Source organism: Myodes glareolus, chromosome 9, assembly GCF_982192425.1.
Source record: "Myodes glareolus chromosome 9, mMyoGla1.1, whole genome shotgun sequence".
Lineage (NCBI taxonomy): Eukaryota > Metazoa > Chordata > Mammalia > Rodentia > Cricetidae > Myodes > Myodes glareolus.
The window spans coordinates 61,498,781-61,521,212 of NC_142034.1; the positions used below are offsets into that span (position 1 = coordinate 61,498,781).

Sequence of the window (22,432 nt, forward strand, 5' to 3'; positions counted from 1 at the left end):
GATGCTGTTACAGCCCCGATGTCCAAGTCATATGGCAGGCCTGTCACTGCCCAAGGAAACTTTAAAGTTCCCGTCAAAACCTTGCAGCTTACAAGCAAGTCATGGTGATGGGTGGAGGAGGTTACCATGGAGACAGGTCCAGGGCCAGGGGCTCGGGATGGGGAGGCCCGGGTTCAGCTTCTCATTGGCTCTCTGGACGCGTAGCGTTCCAGTAGCACATGCGCAGTGGCGCCGAGGCGAGGTCGCTGCGAAGCCCAGACTCTGGGGGTTCCGACCGGGGCCTCTGGGGACCGAGCGGGGACTGGCGCGTCCTGGCGGCTCCCGGCTCCTCCCGGAGAGGAAAGCGGTGAAGCGGAGCCCCCCGTGCAACTCCGGGTCGAGCCTGCCACGCAGGCGCCGGCCACGCCGCCGCCATTGTTGCCCGTGCTGCGTGGACGGGGCCGAGCGACAGGTACTGATGTCCCCGAGAGTGTCCACCGGGAGGCCGGGCCGGGGCGAGGCCGGGAAGGGGAGGCGGCTGGAGGCGAGGCCTGAGCATCTCCTCGGGGCATGGCTGCGAATGGGCTGGGAGTCGGAGCCCTGGACGAGTGCGTGTGGGTTCTTCTCCGCTTCTGGATACTTGCAGGGTTGGCTTTGGGGACCGTGCTCTCGGTTTATACTTGAGGGAGCTCCTGAAACGGCCTCCAATCACAGTCCAACGGGCTTGTTTTTCGGGCTCTGAGAGTAGAATATGCAAGGCAATTAAATAGATCGCCTTGGCCCCACCCCCACGAGGGTGTTTGGAAACCTCCAGTTTATCCCAGTAATCGCAGATTACTGTTGCTGAGAACATCGGGAACATCAGTGACTAAGATAGTGAAACGTTTCTTTCTGTAAGATGATTAGTTTTTAATAAGTTATAAATTAGCCATTCTGCTCATAATTGTTTGAATTATTACCTCTACCACCACCGTCCATACACATACATGCGCCTCCTCTAGGATGAATATAATCTAAGTCCAAAGATAGAGGGAAGGAAGACGAGGGTGAGTCCTATGTGTCTGTGCTCTCTGCAGGAGCTGCCTCTGTGCCTATGATGAGTAGCATCGTACACCAGGAATTCTTGAGCTTATGGTCCATTCTTTTTGTTTCTCGAGACAGGGTTTCTCTGTAGCTTTTGAGCCTGTCCTGGAACTTGCTCTTGTAGACCAGGCTGGCCTCAGACTCACAGAGATCCGCCTACCTCTGCCTCCCGAGTGCTGGGATTAAAGGTGTGCACCACCACTGCCCGGCATATGGTCCATTATGCTGGGTAGTTTTAGGTCAACTTGACACAAACTATAGTCATCTGAAAGGAGGACCCCTCAATTGAGGAAATGACGCCTTAAGACTGAACTGTAAGCACGCCTGTGGAGCATTTTCTTAATCATTGATTGATGGGGCAGGGCCCAGCCCATTGTGTTTGGAGCCATCTGTGGGCAAGGTGGCCCTGGGTTCTATAAGAAAGCAGACTAAGCAAACCGTGAAAATCAACCCAGTAAGCAGCACCCTCCATGGCCTCTGCATCATTTCTTGCCTCCAGGTCCCTACCCTGTTTGAATTCCTGTCCTGACTTCCTTTGACAAAAAGTGTGATGTGGAAGTGTAAGCCAAATAAACCCCTTCCTCGCGAGTTGCTTTCGCTCATGGTGTTTCGTCCCAGCAATAGTAACCCTAACTAAGAAACAGGAGCTAGAAGTGGGGTGTTCCTATCCCAGACCTGTCCACATTGTTTTAACGAGGAATGTGGAAGGACGTTGGAACTTTGGGCTAGAAAAGTCATTGAGTTTTGAGACCTCAGTAAGCTGTTCTGTAGGAGCTGAAGATAAAAATGCGGCAAACATGGCAGATGATGGAGGCCTGGCTTGTGAAGATTCAGAGGGAAGCAAACTTGGCATTTTGTGTGGAGGATCTGTGGTGTCTGGTCAGCTGCAACTGAATAGTCTTCTGCGATTCAGAAGAGACCAGCATCACTGAGGTGAAGTCTTCTGGGAAGTGTCTCCTCGGGGTCAGGCACACAGAAGCTGTGCCAGAGGCAGCCAAGGTTCTGCGGACAGCCGAACTTGGCAGAGTAAGAGTCACTCAGGTGGTACTGGTGTGTGTCAGATTGACATAAGATTAACTAGTACAACTGACCCCTTGTCAGCTTGACACACAAACACATCACTATTCAGCCACACCTTTCCTTTCTTATTCTTCCCCCAAATCTCACATTAAAAACATAAATAACTTTAAAATTCCTACTCTTCACAGATTCAAACACATTAAAATTTCAGTCTCTTTAAAATAGTCAATCTCATGCCGGGCTGTGGTGGCGCACACTTTTAATTCCAGCACTCGGGAGGCAGAGGCAGGCAGATTCTGTGAGTTCAAGGCCAGCGTGGTCTACAGAGCTAGTTCCAGGACAAGTTCCAAAGCTACAGAGGAAACCCTGTCTCGAAAAACAAACAAACAAACAAACAAATAAATAAATAGAATGAAATAGCCAATCTCTTTTAAAAGTTCTAAATCTTTCAGTGCAGGGCTCCTATAAAAATCAAAATTAAGGGGCTGGAGAGATGGCTCAGTGGTTAAGAGCATTGTCTGCTCTTCCAAAGGTCCTGAGTTCAATTCCCAGCAACCACATGGTGGCTCACAACCATCTGTAATGAGGTCTGGTGCCCTCTTCTGGCCTGCAGGCATACACACAGACAGGATATTGTATACATAATAAATAAATACATATTTTTTAAAAAATCAAAATTAAAAACCTTCTCCAAGAGGGAAGAACCAGGGCACAGTCACAAGCTGAACCAAGAAAAACTCTAATAATAAATAAATCAATGTCCAATTATCTGGGATCTACTCATGGTCTTCTGGGCTCCTCCAAAGAGCCTGAGTCATTTCTCCAGCTCCGCCCTCTGCAGCACACACAGCTTGTCATCTAGGCTCCAGCTGGCTCCACTCCACTGCTGCTGCTGCTGCTGCTGCTGCTGCTGCTGGTCTTCCCATGGTACTGACATCTCCAAAATGCTGGGGTCTTCTGCTGCAACTGGGCTGCACTCTCACCAATAGCTTCTCATAAGCTCTCTTCATGGTGCCAAGCCTCAACTCCTTTGCATGACCCCTTCAATCCTGGGCCTTCAACTGCCCCTGTGGCTGCATCTTCACCAATGGCCTCTCCGGGCCTCTCACAGTGCCAACTCTCAGCAGCTCTCCATGATCCCTTATGCCTTCAAAGCCAGTGCCACTCAGGTGACTCTTACACTACCAAGTTCAGCTGCCAGCATGAGGCACAACCTTGGCCGCTTCTGGAGTACAGCTTGTGTGTGCTGACCCTGAGGAAGCACTTCCCAGATTTCACCTCAGTTGCTGCGGGAGCTCCTTATGCTCCTTCAGCCAATAGCCTTTGAGATACCAGCCCACTGGGGTGTGGTATCTTTCGCTTTAAAAAAGCAGCAGCAGCCCTCCTTTAGCTTCGGATTCCACTTCTGGCTCTCAGACGCTTATCCTGGTCGTGCAGGAGGCTGTTGTCTAGGAGGCTGATCTGTAAGTTTTTCCCTTTAAATAAGTAACCCTTTTATTAGTCATAATTCCAACCAGGTGTAAAGGAGTACGTCACAAAACAGTCCCACACTTTCTTAGCTCTGGCTAATCAGGATCAACTCTGAAACTTCACAAGCCAGGCCTCCATCTCTTTATTGCTCTCAACGTTCTTATTTTCCAAGCTCCAAGAGAACAGCCCAGTGAGCTCTCAACACTCAAAGGCTGTTGTGGCCCAGAGTTCCAAAGTCTTTCAACATTCCTCCCCAAAATATGTTCAGGTCTGTTACAGCCATATCCCACTAGGCTGATATCAACTTGTTTTAGTTAGGGTTTCTGCTGCTGCGATGAAACGTGACCAAAGGGGAGGAGGAAATGGTTTATTTGGCTTATATTTCCGTATTGCTGTTCATCATCAAAGGAATTCAGAGGAACTCAGAGCAGAAATCTGGAGGCAGGAGCCGATGCAGAGGCCATGGAGGGGTGCTGCTGTCTGGCTTGCTCCACCTGCTTTCTAATAGAAACCACCAGTTCAGGGATGGAATGACCCACAGTGGGCTGGGCCCTCCCCCATCAGTCACTAGTTAAGAAAATGCCTTGTAGCTGGATCTTTTCTCAGGAGAGGTTCCCTCCTTTTGGATAACTCTAGTTTGTGTGTCAAGCTGATATAAGACCAGCCAGCACAGAGGCTGCTGGTCAAAGTACAACCCAGTTTCAGCAAGAGACCCCAGCATTTTTGAGTACCATGGGGTGGTCACCGAGATACAGCAGCAGCAGTGGAGTGGAGCCAGCTGGAGCCTAGAAGGCAAGCTGTGTGTGCTGTGGAGGGCAGAGCCAGAAGTGACCCAAGCCTTTGGAGGGACCCAGAAGAGTGAGCGGATTCCAGACATTGGACATTGAGCTAATTAACACAATTGAAAGTTTTTCTTTTTGTGTTTGGTTTTTTTTTTTTTTTTGGTTGTTTGTTTGGTTGGTTGTTTGTTTTTTTCCCTGAAACTCATTCTGTAGACCAGACTGGCCTTGAACTCACAGATCGACCTGCCTCTGCCTCCAAGTGCTGGGTTTATAGGTATGCACCACCACCACTCAGCTGGTTTTGCTTTGGTTTATTGTAATTGTGCTCTGGTTCTCTCCTCTTGAAATAAGAAAGTATTTAATTTATTTTTTATTTTTAGGAGCCCACAGTTGAGAGACTTTGGATTTTAAAAGAAACTATTTTTTAAAGTGTTTGATTTTTGTAATATTTGTGGGACTTTTCAAGTTTGAAAATGTTTTATATTGTGATATTGTTGTAGAATATTATTTTAACTAGGCAAGGATGTGTTACATTTATTTATGCTGTGGAATATTACTTTAACTGTGTAAAAGTGTGTTATTTGGTTTTACTGCATTTATTTAACGATGTGAAGATGCATGTTTAATTATGTAAAGATGTGTTACATTTGTTTTACCTTACCTGCCTAAGGTACCTGATTGGTCTAATAAAAAGCTGAATGGCCAATAGTTAGGCAGAAGAGGGCTAGGCTGAGCTCTGGAGCAGACAGAACAAACAGAGCAAAAAGAGCAAGAGAAGAAAGAAGAGAATGAGGAGAAGGAGAGGGAGACGCCCAGGGCCAGAAGCCAGGCATCACCAGTCAGATGCAAGAAGCAGTGAAAGTAAGATAGAAGGAAAGAAAGAAAAGTAGAAAGCCCTGAGGCAAAGGGTAGGTCGAGAAACAGGTTAATTTAAGTTAAGAGAGCTAGCCCAAAAGGAGTCTAAGCTAGACCAAGCATTCATAACTAATAAGTCTCCATGTCATGATTTGGGAGCTAATTGGTGGTCCAAAAGCAAAAGCCTAGTACATGATGTCAGTATTAATGTATGATCTTGGGGATGAACAAAAGAAAGGTTGTGACTTAACAGTGATATGTTTGTGTATCAAACTGACCAGAGATCAGCTGTGCGGGCTAGTTTTATGTCCATTTGACACAGCTATGGTCATCTGAGAGGAGGGAGCCTCAGTTGAGGAAATGCCTCCATAAGATCATGCTGTAGAGCATTTTCTTCATTAGTGACTGATGGGGAGGACCCAGCCCGTTGTGGGTGGTGCCATCCCTGGGCTGCTGGCCCTGGGTTCTATAAGAAAACAGGCTAAGCAAGCCATGGAGAGCAAGCCAGTAAGCAGCACCCCTCCAAGGCCGCTACATCTGCTCCTGCCTCCAGGTTTTTGCCCTGTTTGAGTTCCTATCCTGACTTCCTATGATGATGTACAGTGATGTGGAAGCGTGAGATAAATAAGCCCTGTCTTCCCAAGGTGCTTTTGCTCAGCAGTAGTAACCCTAACTCTGGCAATTCTTATGTTTCAGGGTCTCGCTCGTCATTTCAAGTTCTGGACTCAGAATCTGTTATAAGCTGCTAGCTTTACTGTGGTTCCATTCTGGCCATGACTGCAGCAGCCCTTGAGGGGAAAAAAATTATTATGACAATAGCATGAGACTTCAATCAATTGGCTCAGTACTGGAAAAATAAAGGATCCTACCAGATTGGTTCTCCCGTTTATAGCAATGTTAGCCTCAAGAAAGAGGATGTCCAGTTCTTCACGCTCACAAGTCCTTCTAATGTGGAAGCCAGACAAGGTTCAAAACGGGCAAACACTCACTTCAAGACTCTTGCGTGACACTGAGACCTGTCGACAGAATTTTAGGAATTTCCCGTACCCAGATGTGGCAGGTCCTCGGAAAGCACTGAGTCAGCTCCGAGAGCTCTGCCTTAAGTGGCTGAGACCCGAGGTTCACTCCAAGGAGCAGATCCTGGAGCTGCTGGTGCTGGAGCAGCTCCTGGCCATCCTGCCCGGCGAGGTCAGGGCTTGGGTAAAGTCTCAGTGCCCAGAGAACACCGAGGAAGTGGTGACTCTGGTGGAGGATTTGACGCAGATTCTAGAAGAGGAAGGTGAGAACTGAACAGCAGAGGGGGCAGCCTCCGTGGGTGGTTAGAGAAGACACTTAGCACCCCTGAGAGCAGCCCCGCCCTTAAATGAAACTGGGGAGGATAAAGGTCAGTGAGAATGAGCTTTAACAGGAGGCCCTCCTGCACTGTGTCCTCTTCAGGGTACTTGGGGCCACTGTGACTTGCAGAGGCTTGCACTGTTATGCTAATAAACCATCAGTTTTATGAATTGGGTTTTACAAAAATATGTTTCCAAAATAGAAGTGTCCAAAGAATATTCGCGTATTGAGACATCTCACAACTTTGTATCAGAGATGTAGAGAGCAGGAGATGTACATAGCCTGGCGGTGGAGGGCTGGCCTTCATGTACAAGATTCAGGGGTCAATGCCAGCACCACCCCAAAAAATAGTAGAGAAGTATGAATTTTCTGCATGTGCTCAGTTCTGAAGCCAGCTTGTTTCTTCAGTCTGCACTGATGGGTTAACACGGTGCTTGGCCTTTGCTCCGACTCTGAAGTATTAATGATGTTTTCAGTTGTTCTCTGCCTTCTCACGTTGAGAAAGTGTAGACATGCCTGGTAAAGTGTGTCCTAGATCATGCAAACAGACTAATCATCATTGTCTTCCCCAGCTCCTCAGAATTCTGCTCTTCCCCAAGAAATCCCAGAGGAAGACCCCAAGCATGCTTTCCAGGCAGGGTGGCTCAATGACTTGGTGACCAAAGTGAGTTTGACTTTCTTTTGTGATTTTAAATTTGCTTTTTAGTGTATAAGGACATCTTGTCCCGGCCTATAACTGCTAAGCCCTCAAAAGCCTCATTCAGAACCTAGGCCTCAGTTTCCCTTGTAAGCACATGTGCCTCCCTTGTCCTCATCACTGTGACCTCAGCCACCAGTATGGGGTAAAGGTTAAGACGAGTCTGACCCCACAGCCAGTGGGATGGGGAGGGGGGCAGTTGGCTCTGACCCCACAGCCAGTGGGATGGGGAGGGGGGCAGTTGGCTCTGACCCCACACGCAGATGGGATCTGAAGTGAGGGTGATTGGCTCTGCTATTAAATCTATGATTTGAGACAAGAGTCTTAACCACTCTGGCCTAAGTTATTCGGTGCCAAGAAGTAGACTTTACCTTTTGGATTGTGGGCTCCGAGTTTGGGATATCTGGTTATCCTAGATGATAGCAGTGGTTGCTAATATCTTTCTTCATCAAAAAGTAAAGGCCAAATATTCTGTGACCAATTGTTAGAACGGAAGTCTCTTATTTAAGGAATAACAATTCAAGCAACATTAAGAGGAGGATTTTTTGGAGGGGGAGTTCATATGTATGTGCACATGTGTGTGTCTGTGTGTAAAGCCTCTGTTACCTAGACTATGATTGTTTTATACATGATATAAACATATTTACTTGGAAAATCAGAAAACCAAGAGGAAATGTGTTAGAAATAATAGAAACAGACGTCTATAGAAAATAGCATACAAAAATGTAACCCATGTTATGTAAAGATCATATGATTAAAATAAAATATAAGATTTAGTCAGTACCATACATGCATATACACAAAAAGAAAATCTTAAAATAGCTAGAACTAAGTCTAGTATGGATTTTGAAGTATTTTCATCCTTTGTCATTTTATGGGACATAAAAAAAACCTTGAATAATTGCAAAGCTGTCATCTCCCTAAATTATAAACTTAATATGATTTTTTCTTCTCAGTTTTTCAGTTGAACAGGGCTGAGGTGGTAGTGTCCTGAGTGCAAGGCCAGCATGGGCTACACACTAAGACCTTGACTCAGAGTTACAACTGAGAAAAAGGAGCGTGCCAGAGTAATGAAGAACCTATAGTGCACAGCTTTAGTCCCAGCACTAGGGAACCAGAGGCAGGCGGATCTCTGTGAGTTCAAGACCAGCCTGGTCTGCAATGAGTTCTAGGATAGCCAGGACTACATAGTGGAGACTCTGTCTTAAAAACATTTTTTTTTTGATGTCCACTGAGAAACCCTGTCTTTAAAAACAAACAAAAAAAATGTTTGGTTGTGAGCCTAGCATTTAAATGCTGAGCCATCTCTCTCCAGCCCCCCGCCCCCCAAAAAAATAAAAATAAATAAAAATAAAAAAGAAAAGAAAATTATTTAACAGTAACAAAAAGTAAATGTCTACAGATGCAGCAGCTCCACGGGAAGAAAAACAATAGGAATAACGAGAATGAACTCTGCATGTCATTGTGGAGCATGTGAATTGTTAATTACAATTTATTCTTAAGGCAAAACCAACCCTATCACCCAGTTTTCATCCTTTCTTCTGGGCTTGAGAGGTGACTTCATAGGCAAAGTGCTTGCCACACAAACATGAGGACCTGAGTTTGGATCCCCAGAACCTACAGAAAGCTAGAAGTGGTGATGCATAACCCCAGAGCTCTAGTGGCAAGATAGGCAGCAGAGACAGGAGAATTTCTGGGAGTTCACAGGCCAGCCAGCAAACAAGAGGCCCCATCTCAGATAAGGTAGAAGGTGATAGCTGACACCTGAGATCGCCCTCTAAGCGCCACACTCCATGTCATAGGCATGTATACACACATACACACACACACACACACACACACACACACACACAGAGAGAGAGAGAGAGAGAGAGAGAGAGAGAGAGAGAGAGAGAGAGAGAGAGAGAGTTATTTTGTTTTCCTTTCTTTCAGTGCTAGGAATGGAATCTGCGTCTAGAGTCTCCTAGACAAGGGGTCTACCACTGAGCTTCACCCAGCCCTTTGTTCTTTAAGATGGAGCCGTTAAGTGCATGTGCTAGTGCCTGCTGAAAACAATATATTCCACCTTATTTTTAAACTGTCCCTGTGAGGACCTCCTAAGGATACTATGGAGTCAGTCACACACTGAATGAGGGTTTTCAGACCTTGAGTTGGTTGGTTGGTTGGTTGGTTGGTTGGTTGGTTGGTTGGTTGGAGACAGAATTTGACCCATGTAGTTCAGGCTAGCCCAGATCTCACTGAATGCTGGTGTTACAGGTGTGGCCCACCACACCCAGCAGGATGAGACTTAAGGTTCTGTGACGTCCACCACAGACACACACCCAGAGTCCCCACTGTCTCCTTCCTTCCTCAGTAAATCAGCTGAGCTAATTATTTTTGATATTTTAGGAATCAGTGACATTCACAGATGTGGCTGTGGATATCACCCAAGAGGACTGGGAACTGATGCGTCCCGTTCAGAAGGAACTGTATAAGACTGTGACTTTGCAGAACTATTGGAACATGGTTTCTCTAGGTAAGGTCCACATCTCTTCTCCCAAAAGGCCAGTGCAGTGTGTTCCTGTCCCCTCCTTACTGAAATCAGGACAGGCTCCTAGTGGGCCTGACTGACGACACAGTCTGGAGGTGAGAAGTCTCTCAGGCACAGAAATGGTCATATTCTACTGTTCCCCAAAAGAAAGGCTTGCTGGATGGGGCGGTGTGCGTCACAGTGCACAGCTGTCCAGAGCTGCCGCTGGGTGCTGCCCCACACCTTGTTCTCCTGTTAGCTCATATCCATGAGCCACTGTCTCCCCACGGAAGCCCGAGTAGCAGTCAGGTACTGAGGGTGCACAGCTCCTCATCTCAGTATAAACTCCTTCTGTTCTCCTAACCAGGACTGACCGTCTACAGGCCAACTGTGATTCCCATCTTAGAAGAGCCGTGGATGGTGATAAAGGAAATTGTAGAAGGTCCTAGCCCAGGTGAGGAGAAAAGCCGGCTCATGACTTTACACTCAAGAATCTGTGTCCTCAGTGTATTGATATTCGATTCATAAGCATAGCAAGGTGACTGCAGAGGCATCCAGCTGGTTCAAAACTCGGAGCTGTTGGTGCCGCTGCCTTATGGGAAGTCTTCAGGAAGTTTCTGAGCATCATTTTTATGCCTTTGCCAGTGTCTGCACATTTTATCCCCAAAGATCCCAGATCCCACCCATCTCTAGGGCTTCACTGTGCCGCTCCCCATCCCTGCATGCGTGAGTGTGTTAGTAGTCAGGGCTCTCTAAAGGAGCAGAACTGACCGAATGAAATATATTTATATGGGTGATATGTGTGTGTGTACATATTTATTTATTTATTTAAGTGTAATTTAAAGGCTGTGGTCTAAGTAGTCCCATAATGGCTGTCTCCCAATAGAAATGCCAAGAATTGCCCAGCAGTGGTAGCACATGCTTTAATTCCACACTCGGGAAGCAGAGGCAGGTGGGTCTCTGTGAGTTCGAGGCCAGCCTGGTCCACAAAGTGAGTTTTAGAACATCTAGGGCTACACGGAGAAACCTTGTCTCAAAAAATTAAAAACTAAAAAAAAAAAAAAAAAAAAAAAAAAAAAAAAAAAAAAAGGCCAGGAATCTGAGACAATATACTATGTCTCAGCAGTCCTGTATGGTGTGGAGTTTCAGAAAATTCCTAGTGTCTGCAGTCTGCATTGGGCTCCTGAAGAATTTGGTCCAGATACAGTGAAGGAATGCCTCAGCAACTGGATAGGTGAATTTGTCAATGAGAGTAAGGGCCACTAGGCCAAAGCAAAATCTTCCTTCTTCTATGTCCTTCTATATGGGCTGCCACCAGAAGGTGTGACTCAGATTTAGGGTGGGTCCTCTCACCCAAGTGCTCCAATCCAGAAAATCCCTCACAGGAGTGCCTGACCACTCAGGTGTTAGCTGATCTCTACTTACCAACGAACCCTCTTGTCTATGTGCAGACAGAGCATCTCCCCTGCACACAGCCCTCTGTCCCTCTGACTCCCTGGAAGCTGTCACTGTCTGTTGATTATGCCTGTGATCCACTGTTATGTAGAAATCTGGAAGATAAATCTGTCTACACCTCCAAGACAAAACATGGGTGTTTAAATAATTGCTAATATTTCAAAATAAGATTCTAATTTGATCCTAGACACACTTATACCTGACATTGTTTGTTTACAGGAAGATGGGTTTTTCATATAAAGTCAGGTTAAAAATCTTGTCAAGGGCTGGGCATATAACTCAGTGAGGAGCACCTCCCAGCATGCACAGGGCGCTGGACTTGATCCCCAGCAGTGAAAAAGAATAAAAAGGATTGTGTTGATTTTATTAAGTTCATTTTACAGTATAAAAGATACCTTATTATTGATATTGCACCTTGTTTTTCATGCGATAACATATCCTGAAAACCATTCTACCAGTAATGGTATGACCAAAACCAAACACCAGTAATCCCAGCACTCAAGAGTCTAAGCAAAAGAGTGGCAAGTTCAGAGCCACCCCTGGTGAACAGTGAGGCCCTTTCTCAAAAAGCTTTCTTTAAAAGAACTCAGTAATTATGGAAAGAGCTGTTTTGGTTTTTTTAGTTTTCCATTTTAATCCCTTCATGTTGTATAAGGAGTGGTGGGCTGCTTCCCGCCACCCGGCTCCCGGCTGCCTGGCTAGCTTATACCCTGAAATAACCATGCAGAAATTGTATTCATTTAAACACTGCCTGGCCCATTAGCTCTAGCCTCTTATTGGCTAACTCTCACATCTTGATTCAACCCATTTCTAATAATCTATATGTCACCACGAGACCGTGGCTTCCCAGGAAAGATTCAACATGTCTGACCTGGCAGCTTCATGGCGGGCGGCTCTCTGCCTGCCTTCTTCCTCCCAGAATTCTGTTCTGTCTACTTCACCTATCTAAATTCTGCCCTATCAAAAGGCCAAGGCAGTTTTCTTTATTCAACCAATGAAAGCAACACATAGAAAGAAGATCCTCCTACACCACCTCCATTCTTTTTTTTTTTTTTTGGTAATTTTATTAAATTATAAAAGTTTCCATTTCCGCCCCTCTTCCCACCACCCTTCCACTCCCCCCACTCCCTCTCCTCCTCCCTCTCCATCCCTAAGAGCAGTCAGGGTTTCCTGCCCAGTGGGAAGTTCAAGTTCCTCCCGCCTCCCTCCAGGTCCAGGAAGGTGAGTGTCCAGACGGACTGGATCCGCAAAATCCAGTATATGCAGAGGAAACAAGTCCCAGTGCCATTGTCAATGGCTTTTCAGAAAGACTCCGGGCCAGCCACATTCAGAGAATCCGGCCACATTCAGAGAATCTGGTTGGATTGCGTCCTTGTTCAGTCCCAGTCCAACTGGCCTTGGTAAACTCTCATTAGATCCGTCCCCTTGTATCAGTGGGTGATCGCATCCCTCGCAGTCCTTATTTCCTTTTTCATTTTCTTCCTCCTTCTGCTCCTCATTTGGACCTTGGGGGGCTCAGTCCGGTGCTCCAATGTGGGTCTCCGTCTGTATCGCCATCCATCGTGGGATGAAGGTTCTCTCTGATCTTGCCTTCTTTGCTCACGTTCTCTTTCCTTCTGCTTCTCGTTTGGACCTAGGGAGTTAAGTCCAGTGTTCCGATGTGGGTCTCTGTCTCTATCTCCATCCATCGCCAGCTGAAGGTTCTATGGTGATAAGCAAAATATTCATCAGTATGGTTATGGGCCTAAGCCGTTTCAGGCACCCTCTCTTCTGTCCAGAGAACAATCTGGGGATCTCCTTGGACCTGGGATCCCATTTATAATCAAGTCTCCTGTAAACCCTAAAATGACTCCCTTACCACCTCCATTCTTATCTCCTTTACAGTAACTTGATTTTGAAAGACTGACAACCTGTAGAAAGTTGGAAGTTGATACGTGGAACATAGATGTGCTTTTCATCTTGAGCCGTGAATTATTATTGCTTATTTGAATGTCACAACGATGTGCCTGTCAGATACTTTCTCCCCAGTTCAGAGCCTCATCTGAAATGCCTGTTCCTCCGCTTGCTATCTCCTGTCTTCAGTCTCTTCTTACGTGAAAGCTGTACGCAGCCTCTTTTCTCTTACTGGCTGATCCTGGCTGTCCCCCTTTTCTGTTTGCTTGACTTACAAAGGAGCATGCTCCCTTGTAGTGCTTTCGTACAAACTTGGTTTCAATGAGTCTTGTCCCATACTCCTGCCTCTCCTTTCTCCACCGTGCCCCACCGTCCACCCTCTGTGATCCCCCTTTCTTTTCACAGCTCCTGTGTTCTCCCTAAACCAGGGATCCCTTTCCAGCTTCCGGGCCACTGCTCACATTTATATGTGATGTGTGTTTAACAACTAGAAGCTAAGAGACCAGGGAAATGTCTCCATGAGTAAAGGTGTTTTCCACACAAGCCCGGCCACCTGAGGTTGATCTTTGGAACCCACATAAAAGTAGAAGATAACACAAAATTGTCCTCTGACCCCCCCCCCACATGGCTGTGGCACATGTACCCACATACACATACCATACACAAACTGTTCTGGAACTTGCTTTGTAGACCAGGCTGGCCTTAAACTCACAGAGAAACACCTGCCTCAGCCTCCCATGTGTTGGGATTACAGGTGTGCGCCACCACCACCTGGCTTTATTTTCTAATTAAATAAAAAGGAAAGCATGACAGGAACTAGGAGCCAAGTATGAGGGAAAACTCTATCAGAAGTATATGTCTTCCTGAGCTAGGGTTACCTCACTAAATTCACAGAATTCCACTGTACCACACCATCCTTGTCATCAGCGAGCATCTAGGCTGACTCCAGTTCCTTGCTGGTGCGGTAAGAGCAGTGGGCGCAGACGAGCAGGTGTCTCTAGGCAGGAGGCGGAGTCCGCTGGGTGCTCAGGAATGGCCAAGCTGTGACCTAACAGATCTTTTTTTTTTCTTCTTTTAAGTTTTTCATAATATTTTAAGGGTCTAAGATAGTCTTGTTTACAGAGTGATTCTGATTTCCCTGCTTCCTCATGAATAGATCCAAGTTAAACTGTTTGTTATTTCTTTGACCATTTGTCTGTTTGTGACAGGGTCTCACTGTGTAGTTCTGACTGACCTTAACTCACATCTATCTGTTCCTGCCTCCCAAGTACTGGAGTTCAGAGTGTGCCAGCACATCTGGCCTCAGACTAAACATTTTGCTCATAGTATTTCAAAGGCAATGTACTTTCCATGTGTTTTCTTCAGCCACACAATGCTGATCATTGTTGTCCCTGGCGATGGTCAGTTTGGCTAAGGCAGTGTCTCCCAGGTCTCTCTACTTTAAGAGGGTGTGTTTTTCCCCTGTAATTGTTTATGCAGTTTGCTCTCTGAGACCACATGACTGTTGCATCCCTTGTGTTGTACTGGTTGTACAAGAGTGAGTTCCTAACAGTCATTCTTAGACTCTACATCCTTCTTCCTATCGTGGTTCTATGTATGAACCAGTATTGACTAAATAATTTTTTAATTCAAATCTTTAATACCATTATTAGTCTGTTAATTCTTGGATTTTGTCATTGTTGTTAGTTTATTTTGTTTTTATTTGGATATTCAGTTGCTCCCCTCAGACCCACTAGTTTCTGAGTGTGCCCTTGCTCCTGGCACAGAACATTTCTTTATGCTCATCTTGTGCTTGCCATAGACTTGGATGTCTCCCAGACCTCGACTCATACTAATGGAAGTCAAGATCTGCACAGTGAGTTTTCCCAAGACTCTAAGTACCATTGCTTCCATGCCTGGTTAGTGGGTAGCAAGGGGAAATGTGTAAATAGGTAGCTTTCTAGATTTGTTCTGTTGTTTTTGTTTCTCCAGACAGGGTCTCTCTGTATAGTCCTAGATGTCCTGGAACTCACTCTGTAAGCCAGGCTGGCCTCCACCTCGGGAATCCTCCTGCCTCTGCCTCCTGAGTACTAGGATTAAAGGCCTGAGCCTCTAAAGGTCTGAGTTCATACCAAGGAGTCTAATTTCAATCCAGACCATGAGTATTCTCACCTGCTTTGTGTCTTGTCTTATACAGAACATAAGCTGGCTCACGCAGTACACTTACGGTTGCTACTATCAATGACTAGTAGGAAGTTTACAGTTTCATTGAAGTCTTTTTATTTTGTCCTTATGTTATATCCCACTAAGGAATACACTCTCTCTTGTTTTTTATATTTCGGTATATAAAGTCACTAACTTAGTTCAGAAATTAGGACTGCATAAAAAGATATAAACTCTGATGCTTTCTGCTCCCTTAAGATAACTATTTGTTTCAGTTCTCTTTCCTGGCTTTTTATAAAAGATAAATTAACATATTTTCTGATATATATAAATATATATATATATACACACAAAGAACATTTTGTATTATTCTTGCATCTTGTTATCATTAATATTACTATTATTTTTATTATTATTTAAGATACCCACTTGAATATCCATAATATAGCATTAACAGTTACTTAAACAATAATGACAAAATTCTATGTGATTTCACTTTTTTTAAAAGGTTAATTGTTCAATATATATTTTAAGGATTACTACTGGAAAAGCTAATTCTTTTCCATAATCACAGCTTTAATTGGCAGGATTTTTGTCAATTTAATTGGCACATGGGAGAAATCATGTGGAGTAACGAAATAAGCCTCAGCTGACATCATGCTGGTCTCTGGGAGGTGCCACCAGTCTGGGACCACTTGAATGAACTTGATAGCATGGGGGATTGTAGGCCATTTAGGATCTCGGGTATGTCTGTAAAGTGAAGAAGGGGCCATTTGCAGTTATGTGTGAGAGCTTTTACTAAGCACAAAGACTGGGAAAGTGACCAAGTTCTTTTACATTTTCTGTTTTCGGCTGGCCCTTGGTGCTGATCTCCTCTGCAAAGGGATCCTGTCGGCTCCTTCCAGTTGGGCCCAGCTTTGTCTTAGGCTTGGACTGCTGGCACTCTCAAAGTGACTGTTTAAACTCCTGCGCTGTCTTGGGTAGACATCTCAAGTAGATGACGTCAGCTCTGGCTACCCTTCCTGTGTTTTGGCTAATGCTGAGGAGTTTGCTGTCCTGCCAGCCCAGAGAGGAGCAGCTAGTCCAGCCTTTGACTAACGTATCTCATTGGTTCTACTTCAAGAAAAGAGCCAGGTGGGATGTCACATCCCTTTAATCCAAGCACTTGGGAGGCAGAAGCAGGCAGAGTCTGTAAATTCAAGGGCAGTCTGGTCCATGTAGCCAGGGCTACATAGAGAGATCTGTCTACAATAAATAAATAAAGGAAGCTGAAACATGGGTCTTTTGTAACTAGCCATGTTGGTCTTCAGTGGCCATTACTGTCTTGTAACTGTTTTGGTTTGATTTAATTTTGTTCTTTTTACTTTTTTTTAATCTTTTGGGTTTTTGAGACAAGGTTTCTCAGTGTAGCCTTGGTTGTCCTGGACTAGCTCTATATACCAAGATGACCTTGAACTCACAGAAATCTACCTGCCTCTGCCTCCTAAATTCTGGGATTAAAGGTGTGTGTTCAGCTCAGACTTTTTGATGTATATGATTGTTTTGCCTACATGTGTGTATGTGCACTGTGTGTCTCTGTTATCTGTGCAGGCCAGAAGAGGGCATCAGATCCCCTGGAACAGGAGTTAAGGGTGGTTGTGAGCCATCATGTGGGTGCTGAGAATCTGAGTTAAGGGCGGTTGTGAGCCGTCAGGTGGGTGCTGAGAATCTGAGTTAAGGGCGGTTGTGAGCCGTCAGGTGGGTGCTGAGAATCTGAGTTAAGGGCGGTTGTGAGCCGTCAGGTGGGTGCTGAGAATCTGAGCAAGAGCAACAATTGCTCTTAACTGCTGAGCCACTTATAGTTCGTATCTGTACAGGACCTAGCCTGAGGCTCAATTCAGATCACACCATCTCTGCTGTAACTTCTATGTTTACCTGAATCAACACGGATTCTTTTATTGAAAATACTAAACCACTGTTAGGCCTTATTAACTAACAAATATCACCTGTAAGCAACCATTCTGGATAGATAGATACACATACTAAACTTTGATTCATGGGCTTGTTGGACTCTAGTGTCCAACCCAAGAAGGAGTCGCCCCCAGAGACCACCTCATACACCACAGCTGATGCAAAAGCATGAGGATTTTATTAATTCTGTCATGACAGGGTCCCTCAGCATTCGGGAAGCTGAGAGACCCCGAATAGCTGGTACAGTCTACTTTTAAAAGAGAAGGCCCCATAGAAACAAGAGGGGCTTTTCCTTGACCATTATGATTGGCTTATTCGAGAAGGGCTAATACCAATAATTGACTGGAGAACTATTGTCAGATCAGATGAGGTAAGAGGTCATTTTGACCCCGTTTCCCAGGGGACTGAATCAAAATATACGTGTATGAGTAATTGTTCAGGAACTGAGTACGTGCATGTGTAGCTGTTAGGTCCTTGGTTCCCAGGGGAGGAGGGGAAGCACTGAGGCACAGAGGCTGAGAGGGTTTGGAATTGTCAGAAATGGTTTCAGAATTGTCTAAAATCTTACAGGCTTAGTTCCTGAATTTCTAATAAACTGATTTTCTTAAATATATGTTTATTGTAATAGTACCAGTGAGCTTTTGATTTAAGCTTGTTAATTATAATTTGTGGTGTAATTCAGTGGTAGCACACTTATCTAGAATGCATGAGGGTCTGGGTTCAATCAGTATGTGTGTGTGTGTGGTTTATGTATGTCCATGTGTGCACACACATATGTGCTGAGTACTTCCTTTTTAGATATATGTAGATACTGTAACTTAACTACACAGAAGTTAAACTGAACTGCTAGGACCAGATTATTCTTCTTATCAATGTACCTAATTGTTGAATCCAGCTGTTTTGTTCTTTTGGATCAGGATAATAGACTGATTTGAAAGTTGTCTTTTAAATTTTTTCCTCTATTAAAAAAAAACAATATAACCACTTCTAGCACTAAACAGCAGTAAAAGGAGAACATTAGAAAAAGCAAGCTACTATTTCTTCCTCCTCCTTCACGGTGGCACTTTCTCATTTGACTTTACTCCTAGACAGGCTCTACTGTCAGCTGTGATTTTGTTTTTGAATAAAAGTAATAAAGATGGTTTGTAAATTCATGCAGTGTGAGGAAGCAGATTAAATATGTGGCTTCTCCCCTCAGCGATTGCTAGGACCCCGTCCCTCAGACTATCAACGTATCTGTGTTATTCATATGGCATGCTTTTACAGAGATAAACCGGGCTCCCTCCATGTGCCGCTTCACACCTGCCTTTGTTCCCTTGGTGTGCAGGCACAGCTTTTCCTAGGTGTGCCTAGACCTCCCTCCTCCTGCAGTAACCAGTTTTCCACTCATGCCCTGCAACATTCCATTTTCAGTGGCCACATTCTGTCCTGTTGAAGTGACAGGCTGGTAAAGTTATTATACCTTGAGCTGCATTTAGTTTCTGAACCATCCAGTACCTTTTTTCTATCATCATATTACATAACTAAGAGAAGTTATATATTTCCCCACTTGGTGTCATAGAGGAGTAACAAGTTTGCTTTAAATCATTTATTGGAAACATAGCAGCAGCTACCAAGAAATGCATACCTGAGTGCCTTGAAACCACGTTTGGGGTTAGAGTTTTTTGTTTGTATTTTATATAAACAAATTATCATTACAAGTTATTATCATTTTTCTAAGTTCATTTGACTGGCCCCAAATTCAAAGTCTTGGGCCATTTTCTGAAGGAAATGTAAGAAAGATAAAAGCTATTTCCAGAATTTACATCTAAGTTGAAAGTATAAGTTGTCAGAAGTGACACAAAGTTGTGAAAATGTAAGTCACACAAAGTTGTAAAATAAATGTGTAAGGCCTTAGGTTCTGTCGTTGTATTAAGTTGAACCACATTGAGATTGCTGATAGTCAGCCCTTTGACCTTTGAGGAAGACAACTGACTCTTTCATTCATCTCCTCTGTATTTAGATTGTAGGAAGGAACGCTGTGAGGGGAACAAGGTGAATTGCAAACATCTCCTTCAGTAGATGGGATCAGACAGTCTGGAATTAGCATGGTGCTTTCAGACTGTGAACGTAGCTTTGAACTTAAACTAAATATCATATGTACAAGATGGAGAAAGGTAAAAGATCATTTTGGGCTAAATACCAAGAGAAGGTATTCTGAACTCCCTTGTAGTCTTCAGGTTGCTTGTCCTCCCGCTTCCACTTTGCTGTGGAAAGAAAGAGCCTCTGTGCTTGCTAAAACAAATCATCCAGCCCCACTGCCAATGCCTCTTAAATAAATTTAGGACAGGACCCAATAATTTCAACTCATTTTCAGTGTGACGGGGAAACTTTCACTGCAAATCCAGAGACATTGGATTCAAGAACCATTGTTTAAAGACTACTGGATAATTGAGAGTAGAAAGTACTCCATGGATTATTTTAAGACTGTTGTATGAGGTGGACTTGGTAGCACACACCTTTAATTTAATCCCAGAACTCAGGAGGCAGAAGCAGGTGGATTTCTGAGTTTAAGACTAGCCTAGTCTATAGATTGAATTACAAGACTGCCAGGGTACACAGAGAAACCCTGTCTCCAAAAACCTAAATAAATAAGTGAATGAATGAATGAATGAGGATATTGTATGTAGCCTAGCATAGTGGCACACACTTATAATCCCAGCAAGTGGATCTCTGTGAGTTCAAGGCCAGCCTGCTCTACCTAGGGAGTTCCAGGATAGCCAGAGCTACATAGACCCTGTCTCAAAAAGATAACAAAAGCAAAATTTATTATTATTTGGGATTGTGCCTATAGATTGGAAGGGAAAATAATAAAGCAGCAGGCCTACTGTATGAGGTCACTTTGTATCCCCAGTTTCTTTTAACACTGTCACCTGCCTCCTCTATGCACTTGGTGCCATGATGGCTATAAGAAGCCTCCCATTTTCAGTGTTTATTGCCTTTTCTAAGCCCTCATTTTCCCTTTCTAAACTTTAAGGACCATAAAATGAAGTTATCAGAACTGTAATCTTCAGATATTTTTATTAGTATATATTTTGTTTCCTTTCTTTAGAGAGTGTAAGACTCTTACTTTTTTTATTTCAGAATGGGAAACAAAAGCTGAAGCACATATTCCATTAACAGATCCACCTAAGTTCAAACAGGATGGAACCCAGACCATCAAATTGGAAGAAGCCTACGACTGTGATGACAGATTAGAGAGGCAGCCAGTGTATGCCTTCAGGAAGATTCACCTGGATGAAGGAGACTTCAGTTTGAAGTCAGAAAGTTCAGAAGAAGACTCTACAGAAGACTATCTTAGTAAATACGATATATATAGAAATAACTTTGAAAAGCACACAAACCTGGTTGTACAGTTTGATACCCAATCAGATAATAAAACTTCTCTGTATGATGAAAGCAAGCCAACATTCACTAATGTCTCATCTGGTGTTGTGCATGGGAAAATACTTCCTGGAGATAAGCCTTATTCGTGTAATGTCTGTGGAAAAAAATTTAGGAAATACCCATCCCTCCTGGCACACCGAAATAGCCATGCCAAAGAGAAATCATATGAATGTGAAGAATGTGGGAAAAAGTTTAAGCACATCTCCTCCCTCATTGCACATCAGAGAATGCACACTGGAGAAAAGCCGTATGAATGTCACCAGTGTGGTAAAGCCTTCAGCCAGCGGGCACACCTTACTATACATCAGAGAATCCATACTGGAGAAAAGCCCTACAAGTGTGATGAATGTGGAAAAGACTTTAGTCAGCGTGCACATCTTACTATACATCAAAGGACACATACTGGTGAGAAACCATATAAATGTTTGGAATGCAGTAAAACCTTTAGTCATAGTTCATCATTGATTAATCATCAGAGAGTTCATACTGGAGAAAAACCTTACATATGCAATGAATGTGGGAAAACTTTCAGTCAGAGTACACACCTCCTCCAACATCAAAAAATTCATACTGGGAAAAAACCATACAAGTGCAATGAGTGTTGGAAGGTGTTTAGTCAGAGCACTTACCTCATTCGACATCAGAGAATTCATTCTGGAGAGAAGTGCTATAAATGCAATGAGTGTGGGAAGGCTTTTGCTCATTCCTCAACTCTCATACAACACCAAACTATCCACACTGGCGAGAAAGCCTATATCTGTAATGTGTGTGGGAAAGCCTTCAGCCAGAGTGCAAATCTTACTCAGCATCATAGAACACACACTGGAGAGAAGCCGTATAAATGTAGCGTGTGTGGGAAAGCCTTCAGCCAGAGCGTGCACCTTACTCAACACCAGAGGATTCACAATGGAGAAAAGCCCTTTAAATGTAATGTATGTGGGAAAGCTTACAGACAAGGTGCAAATCTTACTCAGCATCAAAGGATCCATACTGGAGAGAAACCCTATAAATGTCATCAATGTGGAAAAGCTTTTATTTACTCCTCATCACTTAATCAACACCGAAGAACTCACACTGGGGAGAGACCCTATAAATGTAGTCATTGTAACAAAGATTTTAGCCAGAGAACATGCCTTATTCAACACCAGAGAATTCACACAGGAGAGAAGCCCTATGTGTGCCGTATATGTGGGAAATCCTTCACCCAGAGTACCAATCTTATTCAGCATCAACGTGTTCATACGGGTGTCAGGCACCGCAGCAGGTGCCAGATACCACAGCTATTGGATATGACTTTGTTTAAGCTTTAAAACTTGATTGCTTAAGTTTCATTTCGTGTGCTGTGTCAAACTATTCGAAAGAAAGCTGAAGAAGTGCAATATGCTAGAAGCCACAGTAGCAGAAGTACGAGAATTAGTAAAGCGGCTCTGGTCCATTTAGATCCTAGTGTGAAGCCTGAATATCCATCAACCGCTTAGCTGTTATATCCCTTGAATTCATTCCAGAAATACTATGAAAAGATATTTTAAAATCTGACTCATCAACTCTTAGTATGTGTCAAGTATGTTTTATTGAGGCCTTATGACTATAACTTGGGCAAGCATCCATCCAAGTAGACCTCACACTAGAGAGTAATCCTGACATTATAGGAAAGAAGATAGATGTTCTGGGGCCTCTGCTTCATCCTAGCTTTGAAGCCTTAAAATAAGTAAAAGGTCCATCCCATTTTTCGGCTTCTTCTTTTCCCATTACAACTTCCTTGTGAAGCTTGTGGACGAGACCCAAAAGGATCTCCAAAGATTTCTCCATGACCACTGCTAACTGCACGTCCTCCAG

General features: G+C 44.1%; 1 protein-coding gene across 2 annotated transcripts; it reads left to right on the forward strand.

The window, feature by feature from the left end:
• The first annotated feature begins 215 nt into the window (after positions 1-215).
• Znf287 (zinc finger protein 287) lies at positions 216-22,146 on the forward strand. 2 transcript variants are annotated; one of them, XM_085695099.2, is made up of 7 exons: positions 216-451; positions 5,886-6,468; positions 7,097-7,188; positions 9,610-9,736; positions 10,098-10,184; positions 14,880-14,933; positions 20,294-22,146. In XM_085695099.2, exons 2-7 carry the CDS (start codon positions 6,084-6,086, stop codon positions 21,904-21,906), a joined length of 2,358 nt encoding a protein of 785 aa, XP_085551225.2. In that variant the 5' UTR covers positions 216-451; positions 5,886-6,083; the 3' UTR covers positions 21,907-22,146. The 2 variants fall into 2 exon arrangements, with proteins under 2 accessions (XP_085551225.2, XP_048304192.3); XM_048448235.3 differs by lacking the exon at positions 14,880-14,933 and having other exon boundaries at positions 218-451.
• The last annotated feature ends 286 nt before the right edge of the window (positions 22,147-22,432 follow it).